Below are 21,148 nucleotides of genomic sequence, written 5' to 3' on the forward strand. Positions count from 1 at the left end.
TCCCGTCGTGCCCCGCGGCCAGGTCCGGGCCGCCTCGCCAGGCGCTCGCGTCGCGGAAATCCTGCGGCTGCCGGGCGCGCGCTCAGGCCCCCGCAGCGCGCGCACAAGGGAGGGCCCGGCCGGCGCGCGCGCGCGGGCTTGGTCCCAAGCCCCCGGGGGAGAGGCCGTACTTTCCCCTCCCGGCCGCGGGTAGTGAGCCGGCGGCGCCCGCGCCTCGCGTCCGACCCCGACCCCTGCGCAGAGAAGCACCATGGAAGCGGAGGACCTGCAGGAGGACCTGACCTGCTCTATCTGCCTGGACTATTTCGAGGACCCGGTGTCCATCGAGTGCGGCCACAACTTCTGCCGCGGCTGCTTGCACCGCAGCTGGGCGCCGGGCGGCGGCTCGTTCCCCTGCCCCGAGTGCCGGCAGCCGTCGCCGCTCGCCGCGCTGCGGCCGAACTGGGCCCTGGCCCGGCTGACGGAGAGGATGAGGCTCCGGCGCCAGGGCCGCGTGCCCCCCAGCCAGTGCGACCGCCACCGGGAAGCGCTGCGGCTCTTCTGCGAGGACGACCAGCGGCCCGTGTGCTTGGTGTGCAGGGAATCCCGGGAGCACCAGGCGCACACCATGACGCCCATCGATGAGGCCTTCTACAGCTACCGGGTGAGCTGGCCGGGCCGGGGCTGCAGTTCTTCCCCGGAACGCGTACACTTTACCTCATTCTCATGAAATTCCCACGAGGTGGCTGCTAGTCCCACTGAAAGTACGACCCCTCGGCCCCCAGATGCAAAGAAGTTAAGCTTCACACCGATCTCAGAGCTGGGCTTAAAACTGGGATGGGGAGGGTCTGCATAGAATTTTCAAAGTACTGGCCCCTGGGAGCTCCTAGTTTAAGACAGTCATACCGAGAGGGTGTATACCAGTGCTGTTCAATAGAAACAGGATGCGGCCCACGTAAATAATAAAACTTTCCTAGTGGTAAAAAGAAAGGTGATGCTAGTTTTAAAACTATATTTTATCGAACCCAATTATCCAAACTATTATCATTTGACAGTAAATCGCTAAGAAAAGTTATCAGTGAGATGCTTTACTTTTTCATAATAGGCCTTTGAAATCTGTGTTTACGTTTACAGCACGTGTCAGTTGAGACCATCCACATTTTGGGTTCTCACCTGGATAATGAGTGCTGTATTGGACAGTGCAGGTGTATACCTACAGGTGTAACAGACAACTGATGATTTGGGAAAAGCCAGGCTTGGAGTGATGAAGCTGGGGTTTGTTACCAGCTTCCTTCATCAGTTGGGGAAAATCACTTAATGTTTTAACTTGGAGATTATCTGTCCTATGTTGTGGGTTAAGGAGTTTCAGTTGAATAAATCAGTTTGTCTTACTCTGCTCCAGCCACACTGCCTTCTTGCTTTTGTTTCAAGCCTGTTCTCTTTCTCTACCCCCACCTTCCATCCTTTACATCTTTTTAGCTTTTAGCTTGAAGACCTTCCTTGATCATCCTTTCCAGAGTAGTCCTACCCCCTTCTATGGTGTAACTCCAGTGGTCTCCAACAGAATTGGTTTCTAGTAAGTACTGGTTGAATACACGAGTTTAATGATACAAGTTAAAGTGTTTTGTAAACTATAAAATGCTGTACAGTTTTATCCATTGATTACAAACAGGAGTTATGCAAAGTGGCGCTACAAAGTATACATCCACCCAGTAACTCGGTACTGTATGCCAGGCACTGTTCTAGGATCTGGACATAAACGGATAAGAAAGACATAGGCCTTGTCTTGTAGGGGACATAAGTATGTAGACGAGAAATTTCAGTGTGTGAGTGAATTATCCAGGTTTGTATGGAGTACATCGAAGGGCTGAGATCGATCAGTGAGTGAGAAGTGGTGTCACGGAGTTGAATGTGAACTCACTCTTGAAGGCTGAGCACAATAGGCAGGGAGAGGATATTCCGGCCAGGGGAACAGCATATTCCGCAGTGTGGTGGCTTGGCATGGCATGTGATAAATGTAATGGGACTGGAAGTTGCTCAATACTTCTGGAGTGCAGAGGGAGGAAGGACGCTGGGAATTAGAGTTGAAGAACTGCTTGGTGTTGCCCTCCTGCCCTCTGGTGGCAGTTTCTGTTATTGCAGGGAGCGAGTTTTCTAATGTCCCCAGAGTTCCCATTTTTATTCAAGGGCCCCATTCCGGGCCCTATTCAGAATCCAACTACGGCAGGGTTCCAAAAGACTTAGGTAGAGTCTTGGCATAGAACCAATGAAACAGGATATTTCATGCATACTGGAATTGTTAAGGGCTTTTAAAAAATAGAAAATTCTACTTAAAAGATTATTATTTTTTCATTATTAAGCAAAAGTGAAAACTTAAAATCTTGGTCTCATTCAGAACAATTACTTATCTGATTACAGGCCTCCCATATACATCTAATTTGACAGTGATCACAAAGCAGCAGTTATATAATTGATAAAGGAATACAATTACTTGAAATAGCTCCCCAAGTAGCATGATTATGTACCTATTTAAGTTAACAATTAGGGGTAATAAATAGATTACATAATGTGAGACAACAGTGTATTAGAAAGAAAATAGCACAGGTGATTTTGTGATGTACAAACTAATTTCATCCCCCCCTAACATTTTAATATGCAATTTCCAAGCAAACATGAAAGTTGGAAGACTTTTGTAATAACAGCAGTATACCCTCATCTAGATTCTGCCATTAGCATTTTACTCTATTTATCACCTACCTAGCCATCTTTTCTCTGCATCCACCAATTCTTACTTCCTTTTGAGGCATTTAACATTAACTGCAGACTTCCTCCTATACTTTAGCATGCAAACCATCAGTCACACTTAACACTTGTATTTTTTGAAGTAACATTTGATACAATTAAATATGCACATCTTTAGTGTACATTTGCTGAGGTTTGACAAATGCATACACCTGGGCACCCTAAGCCCTTCATAAGATAAACAGCATTACCGGGGCGCCTGGCTGGCTCAGTCGGTGGAGCGTGCAATTCTTGATCTCGGAGTTGCAAGTTCAGGCCCCACATTGGGTGTGGAGATTACCTAAAAATAAAATCTTAAAAAAAAAGATAAAAAAGAACATCATCACCCCAGAAAGTTCCTCCACCCTCTTTCTCAGTTAAGCTCTGCTTCCTCCCCCCACCCGACCACTGTTCTAATTTTTTCCCACTGAAGATTAGTTTTGCCTGTCGTGGAACTTCATATAAACAGAATCATACAGTGTGTACTCCTCTGTACAGGCCCCTTTTGCTCAGCATATTTTGAGATCCACCCATTTTGTACGTATCAGTAGCCTGTTCCTCTTTACTGCTGCGTCGTGTTATTTTCTGTGAACACGCTGCAGTTTTTTTCTCCATCTATCACTGCATACCTGGGCTGTGTCCAGTTTTTGGCTCTTACGGATAAAATGGATGTATTCTCATGCAGGTCTTTCTGTGGACGCACGTCTAGGAGTAGAACTGCTGGGCCTGGGATTGACATATGTTTAGTTTGATGCTGCGTGCCCTTCACGCAGCTACCGGCATCATATGAGAGCTCTGCTTCCGGGCTGTCACTCTCGTCAGTGATCTCGCTTTGTTTTAGCCATTGTCATTTGTAAATGGCCAGAACAGTGATACCTACTAGTTTTCATTATTCTCCTAGGGAAGGAAAAAAAAAGCTTGCCATGCTTATTTCTTAGTTCTGTTCATTTCTTTTTCTTTTAGCTTTTTATTTTGACATATGTTCACACTTAAGAAAGCTGCCCGAGGCCACTCTTCAGCATTTGACAGTCTTCACCAGTTTTTATTTAAATTTTCTCTTGCTTTGGTGTAGAAGAAACCATGCTCTCTTGGTTTTTCACCAGCCACCACTCATCTTAGCTTCTTGGCAGGATTTTCATCCTCTGCACACCCCTTAAATGCAGTTGTTCCCAGTTCCAGCCTGGATCCCCTTCTTGATAGACTCTTACTGGGGGATTTTACTCACACCCTGGCTTCACCTGCTGCCAGTGCTCTAACCCCCCAGTCTGCTTCTGCAGCTCAGATCTCTTTCTTTTCTTTTTTTAAAAGATTTTATTTATTTGAGAGAGAGCAGCATGTGTGCACAAGCGTGGGGGGAGGGACAGAGGGAGAGGGAGAAGCAGACTACCCCTTTGAGCCGGGAGCCTGACACTAGCTCAATGCCAGGACCTTGAGATCATGACCTGAGCCGAAGGCCGATGCCTCACAGACTGAGCCACTCCAGTGCCCTTTAGATCTCTTTCTTGACCCTTAACTGCTAACTGTACCCATTGGGATGTCCCCCACACAGCTCAAACTCAATTTATTCAAGTTAAATATAGTTTCCCACCTTTCATTTACATAACACTCATTTCCCTGTATTTCCGAATTTTGTAAATAGCCCACAGTCCTTCTAGTTGTCAAGCCAGAACCCAGGGGCTAAATCTGGACTCCTTCCTCCTGTAGCTATTTGGTTACCAGTTCCTGCTGGTTTTCCTTTTTTTTTTTTTAAGATTTTATTTATTTATTTGAGAGAGAGAGTGAGAGCATGAATGCGGTGGGGGGTGGGTGGCAGAGGGAGAAGCAGACGCCCCGCTGAGCAGGGATCCCAGTGCAGGGCTGCATCCCGGGACTCTGGGATTGTGACCTAAGCCCAAGGCTGACGCCTAACCCACTGAGTCACCCAGGCCCCCCATCATTCAGGATTTTAAATTATAAAATGGTAATATGCCTTTTGTAGAAAATCAAACAAAACAGAAATTTATAAAATTTTAGTCCTCCCTGCCCCAACTTCCAAGACATTTCTATTCCCCAGAAATAGCCAGTGTTAATACTTAGGTATATATTCTTCAGATTTTTCTTCTATTTAAATACAGACACGCACACAGCGGCACCTGGGTGGCTCAGTTGGTTGAGTGTCCAGCTCTTGATTTCAAGTCACGGTCTTCGGGTGGTGGGATTGAGCCTGGTGGGGGGCTGTGCGCTCAGTGGGACGTCTGCTCGCTATTCTTTCCCTATGCTCCTCCCCCTGCTCACGCATGCCTGCTCTCTCTTTCTCTAAAATAAATGAATCTTAAAAGAAAATACACACACACACAAATACATACACATTTATTCTTTTCAAAACAGAAATATGCTCTTGTCTTACCGCTTAGTGTTTTTTTTACTTAATATAACATGTCAGTATACCGAGAGCTACCTGAGGTTGGTATGGAGTAGCAATACACCGTAATTTATTTAGAAATTCCCCACTGATGGATAATGAATCATCTGCAGTGAACATTACTTTATGTATTATTTTTGCCAGTGTTTCAGTGCACAGATTATGGGAAGTAGGATTATGCACATTTTAAATGGTTCTAAATCCTTTCAGTTGCCCTTCAGAAAGATGGCACCTTTTTTTTTGTTTTGTTTTTTTCTTGCACGAGAATTTATTTTAAAATTTATTATTTTTTATTACTAATGATGTACCGTATGTTGGCTAACTGAACTGAACGTGGCACCTTTTTACAAAAATCTCTTACTGTTGCAGTGTCAGAGGCCTCGCTTACCAGTTGTAGGTATTCCTTAATCCTTTAACAGTTTTCATGTTTTGCCAAGTCAGTAGGCAGACTCTGCATAGTGTTATGAAGAGTTCAGACCAGAATGCTTTGTTTACCGAGGTCTGTAACTGTCTTCAACATTTTCTTAACCTCCTTCCCTGTTTGGATTAGATGACTTTTAGCTCTCGAGCAAGCAGGACGCCGGGGGAGAGGGTTTCTCTAATGTGTGTTTCTGCCGGCAGGAGAAGCTTCTAAAGGCTCAGTGTAGTCTGAAGGACAAGATGAAGAAAGCCATATACTTTCAGGACATGGAAGTGAAGAATGCTACCGAGTGGAAGGTAATAGCAGAAGCCGTGGGGCATTTCTTGCCCTTGAGGCCCTTTGGTGTTGCTGGGAAGAGTTGTCAGACTCCTTGCAGATAGGGTGATAGAATAGGACGTGTCTCTACTGACCTGTGGTTTTGGGGGATGGGAGTTTCACAAATTTTATCGCCATATCTCTAAGGTAGTGCCCCTCTCCTTCCCACTTTTTCCTAAATACGCTCCCCAGGTTGTCGTTGGTTTGGGTCCATGGCCCTGTGGAAAGTAAACGGGCTTTGCTTTCAGAGATGCTAGTTTCATTGGGAGGCACGATGTGCACGCGTACACACCTAAGGGTTTAACGCAACTAAACTGCAGGTGTTCTGGAGGCGAAACTAAATAATAAATGTGAACGTGTATTTTAGTTTCAAAAGTATACAAACAAGGCGTTGCCATCAGTGGTGGGGACTCAGACGTTACGAGAAGGAACTCATACTATACAGGCTCAACAGTTGAGCAGAAATCTGTGCAGGGTGGGCAGGCGCTTTCTGGAGGCGGGGATTAGGAGGGCAGCACCGTGGGTGGTTGGGGGGTCGCGTGCACGGGACGGAGGAGCAGGGGCCGCGCAGAACGAGGCCTGAGCAAATCCCCTCCGGTTCTAGGAGAAGATGAAGAATCAGCGAGTAAGATTCAGCGCAGAGTTTGCAAAGCTGCACCGATTTTTGGAGGAAGAAGAAAAACTGTTTCTTCAGAGCCTGAGCGAAGAAGAAGAAGAGCTGAAGAAGAAACAGAACGAGAACACTTTAAAGCTCCATCAGAAGATCACTTCCTTGAAGCAGCTCATCTCCGAGGTCCGGGAGAAGAGCGAGAGCCCCACCCTGGAGCTGCTTCAGGTGGGCCGGGCGGGGAGGGGGTGGTTAGCACCCCTCCCTGAGCTTCGCTTGTCTTCACAGCTACATGTCTTTCCTGGGGAGCGGGTTTCATAGAAGAAATGTTTTCTTTCTGTTGATAATTATGTGACTACTATCATTAAAGAATGAAAGATTCACCTTTCAGAAGAAATTAATGTGAAAGTTAGGTATGCTGAGCTCAGGTATTATGAAATACCTGGGTTAACTTGGTCTAATAGTTCACCTAGGATCTGAAGCACATCTAAGACTTGTCCATTCATCTTATTAGTACGTTTATAATTCTTTGTTAAAATAGTAAAACAAAGCAGACCTAAAATCGCAAAGTAGATAACTCTATCAACAGTTTCTAAGATAAATTTATCTTTCTTACTAATTTTTAAAATATATTTTATTATTGTTTTTTAAAGATTTTTATTTATTTATTTGACTGAGAGAGAGAGAGACAGCACAAGGAGGCAGAGCAGCAGGGAGAGGGAGAAGAGCTCGACGCCGGGCTTGATCTCAGGACCCTGGGATCATGACCTGAGCTGAAGGCAGAGGCTTAACTAAGAGCCACCTGGGTGCCCTCTTACTAATTTTTAATCATTACAATCATAGCTTGATAATAACTTTGCTCTTAGATCCAGATTTTGATTGGTACATTCACTTATTTATATTTTTAAAAGGATTTTTTATTTATTCATTTGAGATAGATAGCAGGAGCAGTGGTGAGCGGCAGGGGAAGAGGGAGAAGCAGACTCCCCGCTGAGCAGGGAGCCTGACATGGGGCTGGATCCCAGGATCCGGAGATCATGACCTGAGCCACCCAGGCGCCCCTGGTACATTCATTTAAATAATTTCTAATACCCAGCAACCTTTAAAAGGTTATAATTCTAATTCATTAGTACTTAGGAGTGTCTGGCTGGCTCAGTCAATAGAGCACGTGACTTCTGATCTTAGGGTTGAGTTCAAGCCCCACATTGGGCGTGGAGTCTACTAAAAAAGTAGAAAAGTGATTCATTGGCACTTAGATTTGGGACTTCTAAGCCAGTTTATTATCAGTAGTCCTTCCTTGGAGTTAACCTTTACCTTCATATCCTCAGCAGGTAAGTGTCCTTGGAGCTATTTCAGTTTTCGGATAGGATCCAGCATTTGTGACTGTCTTTTTTTTTTTCTGCTGAGATAATTCACCTTTGGTCTTAGATCCCTCAGAACCTCTCTTCCATATGTGGAAGAAATGTGGAAGGTGTGACTGAAGAGGAAAGAACCATTGAAGGGGCCCTTCAGTCTATGATTACTTTTTTTTTTTTTCCTCATCAGGAGACAACATTCTCTTCTACCTTTAAGGAAGAGAGACACTGGAACCGACTCGCCAGTTATTTTTGGCAGGAAATTGCTAGCCATGAAGTTCCAGTGACATATCCAAATGTATGCTCTGGCAGAATCTTTGAAATAACACATTTAAACGGGTTTTCAATATAGGTTTAATATCTACTCAGAATCTGAAACCTCAAAGGCACACATGAGCGGCAGGCAGAATGCTTACAAAAGAGTGTGTCAGCCAATATAGGGCAAGGGTGGGTCAATGTTTGAAGGAGACAGAACTGGATCAGAGAGTATCAGGGCCTGAGAGAACTTATTTTGCTGATCTGTTCACCCGTCCATCTATTTTTCCTTTATTCCTTCATTTTTAGCCCATAAGTCACTTCCATTCTTAGAACTATAGACACATTAAAAAAAAAAAAAAAAAGAACTATAGGAACATCAAAAAAATACTGTTGTTCCTAATTTTCACCTTTTTATTTGCACGTATTCTTGCATAATACACAGTATTGCTTTGGTTTATGTATTTTTAATTTATGCAGCGATTTAATCTTGTGCATTCTGTCTCTTGCACTGTTTTTAAGATCCATTCGTGTTGCCGTATGTACGTTGGACCCATGTGTCCATCTGCCATTCTGCCAGTTCCTTCTTCCAGTGATGGAAATCCGGGTTGCCCTAACAGCGTTACCACGACAAGTAATGCTGTGGTGACATCACTAGTATCTGCTCTTCTTGTTTTTGTTGCTAGTTCTTGAGTTTGCTCCGTAGCTCCAGCTCGTTCTCAGCCTCTGGAGTTGGCATGCTTCGCTCATCTACATTGACCCTTTCTTCCGCTGGTGAATGTTTTTAAGCTATACTTTCACCTTTAAGTATTATTTGTGTCCATGGATTCAGACAGCATCGTTTTTATCGTCATAATACAATAAACATGTTTAAAAACATTGTAAGGATAACGTCCCTGCAGAAAAATGTATAAATCATAAACTTGACAGATCATCACCAAGGGACCCATCCATGACACCACCAGCCAAGTCAGGTAATGGAACACGAGTAGCCTGCCAGACACCCTCTGCGTGGCCCAGTTAGGACCCCTTCCCTTTTCTGTGAGGCTGTTCTCCCTCCAGACTTGTCACACAGTCTCATCTTGCCTGTTTTTGAATATGTGCTGCTTTTGCTCAACATTATATTGTGAGATTAACCCATGTCTCTGTAAATGCAGTTTGTTCCCCTCACTGCATAGCACTCCCAACCTGGAGTGAGTTTGCTCCCCTGGGGCAGTGTTGGACACCTTTTGGTTGTCACAACTTGGGGGTGGCTCCTACCAGCATCTAGTGGGCGGAGGCCATGGATGCTTCCGAACATCCCATGATTGGTCGCAACACGGCTCACCTCTGCTCCCAGCAAAGACTCGTCCAGCCCCCAATGCTCATAGTGCTGAGGCTGGAAAACCCTGTGGTAGAGAATTCCGGTGTATTAATAAACCAAAACATACTACTCACTGTACTGTTAGCACAATTGGGGTTTCTAGTTTTTACTGTTGTAAAAAAACAGTTATGAGCCTGTCTTCTTTGGTGCCCTTGTGTCTATCTCTCTGTCAGTTGTGCATCTGTGAAAGCAATAAGCAGTTCCTAGTCACACGGCGTGCGTTGGCGCCTCCATAGTAGACGATCCCCAGCTATTTTCCAAAGGGGCTGCTCCTGTTGCCGCTGTTACATGCAGTGTGGGAGCGACCCGGCGGCGCTGTAAGCTCGGCAGTACTTCGCCTGGTCAGGGCTTCAGCATCAGCCATCCCGGGAGGTACAGAGTGTTACCCCAGCCCCTCAGTCAGCACCCCTGCCCTCCTCCCAAAAGATGGATGCATTTCCCTAACGACTCATGAGGTTGAGTACTTTTTCATGCGGCAATGAACCATTTTGATGCTCCTTTTTTTTTTTTTAACTTTCTTGAGATATAATGTACATCTTATAATTTACCCTCTTAAGTGTGCTTTTCATAAGTAAGTGATTTTTTTACAGTTTTACCAAGTGTGGAAGCCTTACCGAAGTCCAGTTTTAGGGCATTTCCATCACTGCAGTAAGATCATTTGTGCTTGTTTATAGTTCATCTGTTCCTGCTTCCAGCCCCAGACAAGCTACTTTCTGACTCCATAGATTTCCCTTTTCTAAATATATCTATAAACAGTCATACAGTATGTGATCTTTTGTGCCCAGAATCTTTCACTTATAATGTTTTTGAGGTACATTCATGTTGTAGCATTCATTAGTATTGTATTTGTCATCCTTTTTAAATTCTGGAATAGTATTTCATTATAGAATATGTCACAGTTTATCAGTTCACCAATTGATGGACATTTGGGTTATTTCCACCTTGGGGCTCTTAGGAATGATGCCGATGTGAACATTCGCCTGCCATTCTTTGTCTGGACAGACACTTTCTTTTCTCTTGGGTAGATGGTAGGAGCAGAATTGCTGGGCTGTATTGTATACTTATATTTAATTTTTTAAAAACTGCTAAACTGTTTTCCAAAGTGGCTGAACCATTTGGTATTCCCACCGCATCCTCACCAGCACTTGTTATTGTCTGGGGGTGAAAGAGAATAGATGGAGAAGTAGGCAAAAAGCCAGGAGAAAGAGTAGGGTTTCAAGAAAGGGATTGGTTAACATTGTCAAACAGTGCAGAGGGGTCATGTGAAGAAAGAGACACTGTGTGTTCAATCCATTGGCTTTGGCAGCATGAGATCATATGTGACATTAACAAGCTCGGCCAACAGAGAAACGCCTGCTCGCAAAGATGAGTAGCAGGTCTTGGGCAGAGGGGGCGTAACTTGCTTCTGTTTTTCTTCTCTTCACAGAATCCAAAGGATGTGTTGACCAGGTATGAGCTGCTGCTTTTCATGGGGGCCTGAGCGGAGGGGAAACAGGCCTAGGCTCCAGAGAACAGTCTGGGCACACCCTGAGAGTCTGTGGAGGAGGAATTCCACTGCTCACTTTCGCAAAGGGAAATGGGCAAGCAGTGGTCTGAGCTTTGGGCTTGGAAGCTTCAGTGGGAGTTGGGGGCCTTGGCTGTCCAAGTTGCCTCCTAAGGAGAGCAGCATTCTGTACTTTCCTTAGGAGTGACAGCCAGGATGTGAACTATTCTCCTGAAATTCTAACGATGAAGACTGTATGCCAGATACCGATGATGAAGGAAATGCTGAAGCGATTCCAAGGTGAGCAAGAAATCTTTAAAATAAGAGAATAAACACTGAGAAAAGTCTGGAAAGGAAAGAGGAAACGGAACATGCAGCTAGCCCGAGGGTCGGAGAAATGGTGATAACTAGAATACATGCACATACGCGTCGTTTAACAAGCATTCACTTAACGCATACCACGTATTATCAGGTGCTAGTGATACAGAAAGAAAACACCTATTTCTAGAAATTTAAGTAAATTGGAGAGACAGACCCCTATCACTTACTGTAACATAGTGCGATCTACTGTTTATCATGTGTATAAGTAAAATATTATGGAAAGTCAGAGAAAGAGCTCTGTTGGGGGTGAAGTAGGGAAGTTTTCACACAGAGGTGACATTGTTCTGAGATTTGAGGGATGAATAGGAGTTTGCCAAGTGGAAAATGGAGGTATACTCGTGTAAGCAGAGGGAGCAGCATGAGCTAAGCTGTGGAGAAAATGGAGGGGAAGGTATCCAATGTGACTAGACATTGGTACATTGTGGGGAAAGGCAGGAGCTGAGGTTGAGATCGTGAATGTAGGAAAGTCTGAAGATCGACTTACTGGATCTCCAGGGAAGTGCCAAGGCATGTAGGTGTTGTAAATGCTACACAGGCAGTTCCCTTGTGCACATCCCTGAGGAAGAACCACGTGCTGGATGTCTGCTTCTGGCTAAGATGAGGTAACGGGGACTGGATTTACTCTTCAGCCTGAAACTTAGCTAACTAAAAAACTAAAATAAAACAGACACAGTATATGAAATAACCGTCTTCCCAACCCTGGATATAGGCAGTACAGGACAAGGAAATGTGAAACAAATGAGGTGAGCTCTAAGATGGCTCCAGCCTCCAGCCTTAAAAGAGCTTCCAGGCCGGCATGGCGGCATAGGGGAGGGTAGTGGAGGTGGAGCCAGGTGGAGGAAGGAGCTGAGTCCAGGGAGGACAAAGCAGTGAGAGCTTGCAGAGTACTGGACAGAGCACTGGCAAGGAGAGAGCCATCCAGAGGGTGATGGTCTGCAGAGGTGCCCCCCGAGTATTCAGCACAGTACTGACCAGCAAGTGCTTGGGAGAAACTACCTGAGGCCAATGAAGGACGTGTCCAAAATGATTCGAAGGAACAGTTCCTGGTGCACCCACGGGGCCCAAACAATGCCTGTTCCTAGCAGCCACACTAGAAAACTCTTAATTCCTGGGAAAATCTTGCCTCATTAGTGGGGAATAATTAACCCTACATGAAGCACTGCTTTGGACCCACCTTATAAATCATGAACACCAGATCCAAAGGATCGAATTATTTCCAGGTTACTGAATCCCAGGACAAAGCTCAAGAAGATTTTAAAAAATGAGTACGTAACTGTCAATTCACAATGTCTGGCATCCAATCAAAGATGACCGGGTATGCAAAAAGGTAGGAAAGCATGACCCGTAATGAGAATAATTGATTGAAACTGATCCAGGATTGACCCAGATGTTAGAATAAACACAGAAGGACTTTAATACAGTTATTATAACTAGACGTGAAAGATCAAAAAAATCCCAGATCAAACCTCTGGAGATAAAATTACAGTGATTGAGAGGAATACACTGGTTGGGATTAACAGATGATTAGATGTGGCAGAAAAAAAGATTAGCAAATTTGAAGATGCAGAAGTGGAAACTACAAAATGAAACACACAGGAAAAAACCTTAAACTATGAAAAGAGCCTTGGTGAGCTGGGGGACAATCTCATGCAGTCTTATGTGTGGTAAGTGGGACTCTTGAGGAGATGAGTACGATGGGGATGAGACAGGAAAATACCCGAAGGAATAATGGCCCTGGGGTGCCAGTGTGGCTCATTTGGTTAAGTGGTTGCCTTCAGCTCAGGTCATGATCTCAGGGTCCTGGGATCAAGCCCCGTGTTGGGCTCCCTGCTCAGTGTGGAGTCTGCTTTTCCCTCTGCTCCTCCCTCCCCCATTCATTTTCTCTCTCTCTCTCTCACATAAAATCTTAAAAAAAGTCCCAAAATTTCCCAAATTTGGTGAAGACTGTAAGTCCACAGATCCAATAAGCTCAACAGCCCCTAAGCACAAGAAATATGAAGGGCACTACACCAAAACCAGTGTAAAGAGAACATTTTTGATGTAAGAAGAGAAAAAGGACATGTTACTTGAGAAAAAAAAAGATGATGTTCCACTTCTCTGAATTTACCAAACATTTAAGAAATAAATCATGAACTCTTAACAAAAAACTAAAGAGGGAACAAGGCCCAGTTGATTCTACGCAGCCTGCATTATCACGATATCCAAATCAGACAAAGACATTACAAGGGAAAAGGGCTGTAGATCAGTGTCCTTCATGGACACAGAAGAATTCTGAAGATAATTTTAGCAAATTGAACCTAACAACGTATTTTAGATAATTCATCACAACCAAGTGGGTTTTATTCTGGAAAAGCAGGGTTGGCTTAACATTTGAAAAATCAGTGTAATTCACCATATTAGTAAACTAAAAAAAGGAAAACTATATGATCATTTCAGTAGACGCAGAAAAAGCGTTTGTCAAAACCTAACATCCATTCTTGATTTAAAAAATATTGGGTGTTATATGCAAATAATGAATTGTTGAACACTACATCAAAAACTAATGATGTCCTGTATGTTGGCTAACTGAATGTAACAAAGAAAAATACGGCTCGATAAACTAGAGAGACATGGAGAGTCTGGGAGGAAGAGGATTGGGAATCGGGGAGGCCAGGGAGGAAGTCAGACAGTTGAAGTGGGGGATGCCAGAGGTCTGAATGAAGATAGTGGCAGTGGGATGGAGAAGAGGCAAAGAACCCGAGTGGTATTTCAGAGGTGGACTTGATAGGACTTGGTGACAAATAACCCATCCAGGGTCGGAGGGAGAGAGGAGTCAGATAACCTTAAGATTTCAAGGGGTGAGTGAGTGGGTAGAGGTAGTGCTCTTACAGCTCAGAGAACACAGAAGAGAAGATGTCTGCATGGGAAGGGGCAGGAGTCCCAAGAGGATAGAAGGGGACTTAGGATAGTGAGTTGCATTTTGAGTGATCTGTCAGGGGCCTGTGGAGGGGCTCAGTGAACAACTGGAACCAGTGAAGAGAAAACGTGTTAATGGTGCTACCTCTGTGTCCCAGTGCAGAGCACCAGCCTGTCAGCCATCTTGGTCTGGTCCTGGTTCAACAAGTCAGAATCTGGTAATGTTTCTCCCAATTTGATGCTGATTGTGAAGACTCAGGGCCACGAGAAATAATGAGCTCCCTGTTTTTAGATCTTAGTCGTTTAGAGCAGAAGGGAAATGAAGATTTCACTGTGCTTAGGCTGTACCATGGCCTGCCAGGCCCAGCCAGGGCTCCGGTGAGAGGCAGTGGGGAGTCTCATCCCTAACAGTTCTTGTTAGGAGACGCCTGGAACGGAAGCTGGAGAAGAGGGGAGTTTCTGGAGGAGGGTTGGTGGTAAGCTATAAATCGCCTCTCTCATTTTCTCTGCAGTGGCTGTAAGTGTGGTTGAAGACACGGCTCATCCGAAGCTTGTCTTTTCCCAAGGTGGGAGATATGTGAAAAATGGAGCATCAGCCAGTTCTTGGCCGTTGTTTTCCTCAGCATGGAGCTACGTTAGTGGATGGAGGAACTCTCAGAACACACAGTTTGTGGGAAGATTTCAGCACTTACCCTGTGTTTTGGGAAAAAACATTTTCACTTCAGGGAAACATTACTGGGAAGTTGAGAACCGAGATAGCCTGGAGATTGCCGTGGGGGTGTGCCGGGGGGACGTCATGGGGCTTGCTGATGGTTCAGAAATGTGCCCCCACGTGGGCATCTGGGCCCTCAGTTGGGGTTCCGCTGGCTATCGGCCCCTGACCAGCTCTCCTGTAAGTCCCACCAAGCAAGAGCCTGCTCTTCAGCGGGTGGGAGTTTTCCTAGATTCTGATGCTGGGGACATCTCCTTCTACAGCGCTGTGGACGGCACACATCTACACACCTTCTCTTGTCCTCTCGCCTCCCGCCTCCGGCCATTTTTTTGGTTGAGTCCATTAGCATCTTTAGTCATCCCGGCAGTGACGGCTAGGAAATGAGGCTGTTCTTCCCCAGTCCAGGGACGTGCATCCCTGGGCCCCCTTCCCTCACTTCATGCATGCTGGTCCAGGCAGCACATCCGTACCGTCCATGCAGATTTCAGTTTCACGTTTTGTTCGGCTCCCTGCGCGTGCTGTGCACAGACAGGGATGGCAGACCCCGTTGGGTGCCTTTCCAGCAGCCACTTGTTCCACTTCCCTCCTTCTCTTCTGGTCCTTCCTAAAGGAACTGTGCAGTGAGCAGCCTCCCTGCACTTGAGGAGAGGCAGACCCATGTGAGGCAGTGCTGGCCAGTGAGCTGGGGTGAGACATTTTCTCAGGTGCTTCTGGGGAAAGATTCTGTAGCTTTAAAAAAGAGGTGTTTGAGGAGACAAAGCAGATGTTAGCAGCTGTCTTGGAACTGAGGAGAGCACAGTAACAGTGGCGAGGAAGAAGAAACATGGCCTTCGTTGGCATCGTTGGACTGTTGGAATTTCCTTAATCTGAAATTTCCTATTATAGAAGATGATTGCTCCCTTACCGTATAAGGCAATTCAGGTTGCCTTTTGGTTTAGGATTGTCTCACTTTCCCTGAAATTGGATATCTTTTGTAGACTGTTTCTATTCAGTCAGGTAGTTCCTCTTCTCTCCAGGAAGTACTGATGACCTCTCACTCTTCTGGACCAGAGAGGTGAGGAAATCTTCCCTTATTCCGCCTGCACAGTTACTCCTCTTCACCTGACCATGTCTGTGCCCTCAAGTGTTCATTTTGTTATCCGCCTGTCAGATTCTTACATTGTATACACACGGTATTAACGTCACGCCTAAAATGTTGGGAGACACTTGCTAAGTACTCAGATCGTGCTGCCGGCATCCTTGGTAGTGCTCTCCTACGACTCCTGCAGAAGCTTGGTGGGAGAGGGAAACTCAAATCCTCTTCCTGCAAGTAAGAAAACAGAACTTTGGAGTAACTCAGTAACGTGTAGCTGGCAGATGGGAGTGCTGGGACTAAATGCAGATCTGTGTGAGCTAAAAGCCTGTGCTCTTTTCTAGCCTATGTTTATTTGTAAGCGTCTGTTGAATGCAGGTTGTCGGTCAGCATCACCTTTGTTTCAGGTTTTTATTTTAACATGTTTTTATCCGTATATATATACTTTCCCCCATTTTACCTTCTCTAGATTATAAGCTCTCAGAGGATTGTAACAGGTGCTGGGTAGTTATTTTAAAAACAATGATTGTTTTCTCTCTGGTTGTAAAAGTCATGCACTTATAGTAGCAAATTTGGAACATACAAAAAGTGTAAAGAAGCTGGAAGTTATTGATAATCTCACCACTTCTAACATTGTAATGTGTTTCCTCCCAGACTTTCAGTAAAGTTTCTGGCAGCGATTTAACCAGGCTTCTTATGAAACTTCCAGTAGCCTCCCTGACCCCTCCTCCTCTCCTATGTCCCTGCCCATCCTGGCTTGTTGTCTTCTTCAGCCTGAGCAACCCCCTCATTCAGTGATTTCTGGTGAGTTCTCCTTAACTTCCCAAGGTGCTTGCTGTCAGGAGTTGAATTGTGTCCTCCAAAAAGATATGATGAAATCCTACCTGTGACAATGACCTTATTTGGAAATTAAGATAGGTCATTAGGGTGGGCCCTAATGCAATATGTCTGGCACCCTGATAATTAGAGGGCAATCTGTGGATATACATGGAAATGCCGTGTTTAGACACAGAGGGAAGATGGCTGTGGGAGAGACTGGAGTTATGCTGCCACAAGCCAAAGAATACCTGAGGCTGCTAGAAGCTGGAAAAGACAAGGAAGAACCCTTCCCTAGAAGCTTCCGAAGGAGCATGGTCCTGCCAACACCTTGATTTTAGACTTCCAGCCTCTAGAACTGTGAGATAATAAACTTCTGTTATGTCAAGCCACCCAGTTTGTGGTTTGTTACAGAGTCTTAGGAAACCAGTATGCTTGTCCATCAGGACTTCCTCCAGGATCTGCCTTACTCATTTCTAGTCCTTGGGAAACTCATCACTACCTTTCCTCCAGCCTCCTTTGGGGCTGTTGAGCCAGGTCGACTGGTTCTGTTACAGAGTCTTCCTGTCTAACTTCAGGTGGGCTCTTTGAGCTGCTTGGTGAACACACTTTTTATTTTTTCATCCCCTGACTTCCTTTTACATCTCTGGTGGCAGTGATTCCAAACCATTTCCTCCTTTCTAAAGGCTTCATGAGCCCACCTTCATACTACTGTGGGGGAGGCAAACTTTACCCCGCCCAGTCTTAGGTTTTCAGCTGGGACTCTAACAAAAAGTCAGGTTAAGAAGAGAAAAACAGTTTATTAACACATGCAGCACACACCATGCAGGAAAAACCTCAAATGAAGAGTAACTCAAAGTGGAGGCTTAGAATTCTGGCTTACGTAGTATCTTTAACAAAGACCCATACCCTTGTGGAGAAATGACAGGACAGAGGAAAAACAGTCTTAGCCTTCCAAGGGTGGCAGACTGTGGGAAGGTAAATGCATGTGAGGAAACTAATGGAGTAAATGTTTGTTTGCAGATTCCTGGTTGGTGCGGTCGCCAGCAAAAGGACAATTTATATCCTGCCGTTTGGCAGAAAAGGGGGAGCTTTTTCTGGGTTCGCTGCTCTTAATTGCCTTCAGCTCAAAATGATTTTTATGTCCAAGAGACATATTTTGGGCTGACACATTCGGTTTCCTTCATTATTATTAAAGAACTTGCATCTTTTACTGAGAAAAATATTCTTCTCTTACTCTACCTATTTTATTAACGTTCTTTTTCTTTTTTTTCTTTTCTTTTTTTTTTTTTTTTGCTTCTTGGGAGTCTTGATATTGGCCCCTCTCAGAAATGGGATGGGACACCGGTATCATATTTACTAAAAATGAAATAAACTCTTATGATGCTTCTGATGTACAAACAGGATTGCGAATGAGCTTGTAATAGTTTTCAGTGTTACTTAGGGATTTCTCTGAGTCTTTACTGTGTTAATACATTATGACTTACTGGAAGAGGTAATTATTACACAGGATTTCTCAAGCTTATTTCACCACAGAAACTAGCTCAGGGAGCAGCAACTGAGACTTCCCAGAATACAGTTTGGCAACGACTATTTATCCTACACTTTCTTCAGATGATCTTGACTATCTCCGATTTCAACCCACACAGTAGGTATGCTGTGTGACCATGGATAAGGCTCTGCTAACATCTTCTCCCCTGGAGACTAGGCTCTTGTTATGTAAAGCATTCTGGGCACATTTTTCAATGATTTCTATTCCTCCTCCTGCCAGAGCCAGGAGGGCATCTTTCTCAACTTTTCATCCTAAGAATTTGGTGGGGTTCCTGGAGGTAAACCCACGAATATATGCTCTTCACCCCTCCAACACTGCAGCTCCCAGAAATTTCTTACCCTTAAGCTAGCTCACACTCAACCTCCAGCAAGTCATCAAAATTACTATTTCAGTATTCCCACAAGTTTATGGCTCCAGTGGATTTTGCTTCAGGTAAGGAGATCTCAGCTTTGACTCTGGATTTGCCTGTCTATTCAGATCTTGGGGTAGCAGTTTGCCATGCAACCTCAGTTCTCTGGTGGGTCCAAGAAAAGCCATTGATTTTCAGTTTTCTCATCTTTTTCTTGTAAGGATAGGAGTTATGACTTGTAGAAGCTGAAGCTGCAAGTCTATCAGAATAGGCTTCTTGTAGACCTCTGTAGTGGTTGTGTCCATTTTTCCGAGGGGTTTTAGACAGCTGGTAAAACATTTCTGGGTGTGTTTGTGAAGGTGTTTCCAGGAAAGATGAACATTGAATAAAAAAGATCCTTTTCACTGAAGTGGGTAGACATCATCCAATCAATTGAGAGCCTGAATAGAACAAAAAGGCAGCAGAAGGGCAAGTTGGTCCTCTGCTTGAGCTGGGACATCCATCTTCTGCCCTGGGACATTGGTACTCCTGGTTCTTGGTCCTTCAGACTTGGACTTGGACTTAGACCATTGCCACCCAAATTTTGAGCCTTTGGACCCCAACTGGAACTTACACTATTAGTTTCCCTAGTTTCAGGTCTTTGGACTTGGACTGAGTTATACCACCAGCTTCCCTGGTTCTCTAGCTTGCAAACAGCAGACTGTGGAACTTCTTGGCCTCCATGATCACGTGAACCAATGGCCACTGATCCATCCTATTGGTTCTGTTTTTCTGGAGAAGTACTGGCTTTTTTTTTTCTCCTTTAAATCATCTAGTTTTTCCATTCTTAATTGTTAAACTATTCACCTTTAAAGTTACTGTTTCTGGGGTACCTGCACCCTGATGTTTATAGCAGCATTATCAACAATAGGCAAACTATGGAGAGAGCCCAATGTCCACTGACTGATGAATGGATAAAGAAGATGTGGGGTGTGCATGTGTGTGTATATGTATTATGAATATTATTCAGCCATTGAAAAGAATGAAATCTTGCCATTTGCAATGACATGGATGGAACTAGAGAGTATAATGCTAAATGAAATAAGTCAGAGAAAGACATACCATATGATCTCACTCATGCAGAATTTTAGAAAGAAAACAGATGAACATATGGGAAGGGGGTAAAGAAAAAAAGGAGAGAAGGAAACAAGCCATAAGTGATTAATGATAGAGAACAAAATCAGGGTTGATAGAGGGAGATGGGTATTAAAGAGGGCACTTGGTGTGATGTGAAAAAAGAGAAAAGTTACTGTTTCTTTCCAACCTGGGCCCAGCAGAATGACTCCCTGAAAGAAGGGTGGTGAGAAGAAGGGCTGTTCTGTCATCAATGAGGTAGAGACTACACCATCAACATTCACAAGCATCTATGGAGTGGGTTTCAAGAAGCCAAGTGTGCCCCCTTAGGCATTCAAAGAAATCTGGGAATTTGCCATGGAGATGGGAACTCAAGATGTGCACACTGACACCAGACTCAACAAAGCTGTCTGGGCCGAAGGAATAAAGAATGTTCTATACCATATCCATTTGTTTAAAAAACATACTGAGGATGCAGATTCACCAAACAAGCTCTATATATTATTTACCTATGTACCTGTCATGACTTTCAAAAATCTACAGTTAATGTGGATGAGAGCTAACCTCTGATTGTCAAATAAAGGTATAAAACTGCAAAAAAAAAGTTACTGTTTGATATAATTGGATAAAATATATTGTTTTGCTAGTTCTTTTATATTAGTTTCATTTTTTCTAAGTTTATTTTTTCCTTTTTCTGCCTCCTCTAGTTTTATTATGTATTTTAAAAATAAAATTTTATTTCCTCTATTTACTATTTATACTTTTTTAAAGAAGGTTTTTAGTCATTACCATAGGGTTTACAGTGTACATTTTTGAAAAATGTGAATCAACCCTGAAGGAACAGGTCACTTAATGTGTGGTGAAAGACTTTATAATAGTAGACCTTGTTTTCCAGTCCTTGTGCCATTGTTATCATACATTTCACTTTTACATAGGCAATAAATACCCAATACATTGTTATTTTTAATGCTTTAAACACTTACTTGCTTTAAACATCTTCTGGTATGTTGAAAGTGTAAGGAGGTATGTACTGGCTAATAATAATAATAATAATAATAATAATAATAATAAAAGGTGGAAAGGAGACACAATGAAGAAACCCAGGTAACTGAAGACTCATAAGAGATTTTGGGAAAATGACGTAGTAGCAACAGACTACATTCCTGGGGCCAAGAGAGACCCCCAGGAAAGACAGAAAATCACAACTCCTCTGGAGTCTGGATATTGACAGTTTACTCTTCAGTTCTTCATGACCTGGCCTCTTTTCAGGGCTAAAAGAAAGAACGCAGAAGATAGGT

General features: G+C 44.1%; 1 protein-coding gene across 2 annotated transcripts; it reads left to right on the forward strand.

The window, feature by feature from the left end:
• Window positions 1-25: 25 nt before the first annotated feature.
• TRIM4 (tripartite motif containing 4) lies at window positions 26-20,597 on the forward strand. 2 transcript variants are annotated; one of them, XR_003320966.4, is made up of 7 exons: window positions 26-643; window positions 5,783-5,878; window positions 6,502-6,732; window positions 10,904-10,926; window positions 11,163-11,260; window positions 14,749-16,824; window positions 17,860-20,597. XR_003320966.4 is itself a non-coding variant. In XM_026516208.4 (6 exons), exons 1-6 carry the CDS (start codon window positions 251-253, stop codon window positions 15,330-15,332), a joined length of 1,425 nt encoding a protein of 474 aa, XP_026371993.1. In that variant the 5' UTR covers window positions 26-250; the 3' UTR covers window positions 15,333-20,597. The 2 variants fall into 2 exon arrangements, 1 of the variants encoding a protein (XP_026371993.1); XM_026516208.4 differs by having other exon boundaries at window positions 14,749-20,597.
• The last annotated feature ends 551 nt before the right edge of the window (window positions 20,598-21,148 follow it).

The sequence above is a fragment of the Ursus arctos genome, unplaced genomic scaffold, assembly GCF_023065955.2.
Source record: "Ursus arctos isolate Adak ecotype North America unplaced genomic scaffold, UrsArc2.0 scaffold_2, whole genome shotgun sequence".
In the NCBI taxonomy this organism is placed as follows: Eukaryota; Metazoa; Chordata; class Mammalia; order Carnivora; family Ursidae; genus Ursus; species Ursus arctos.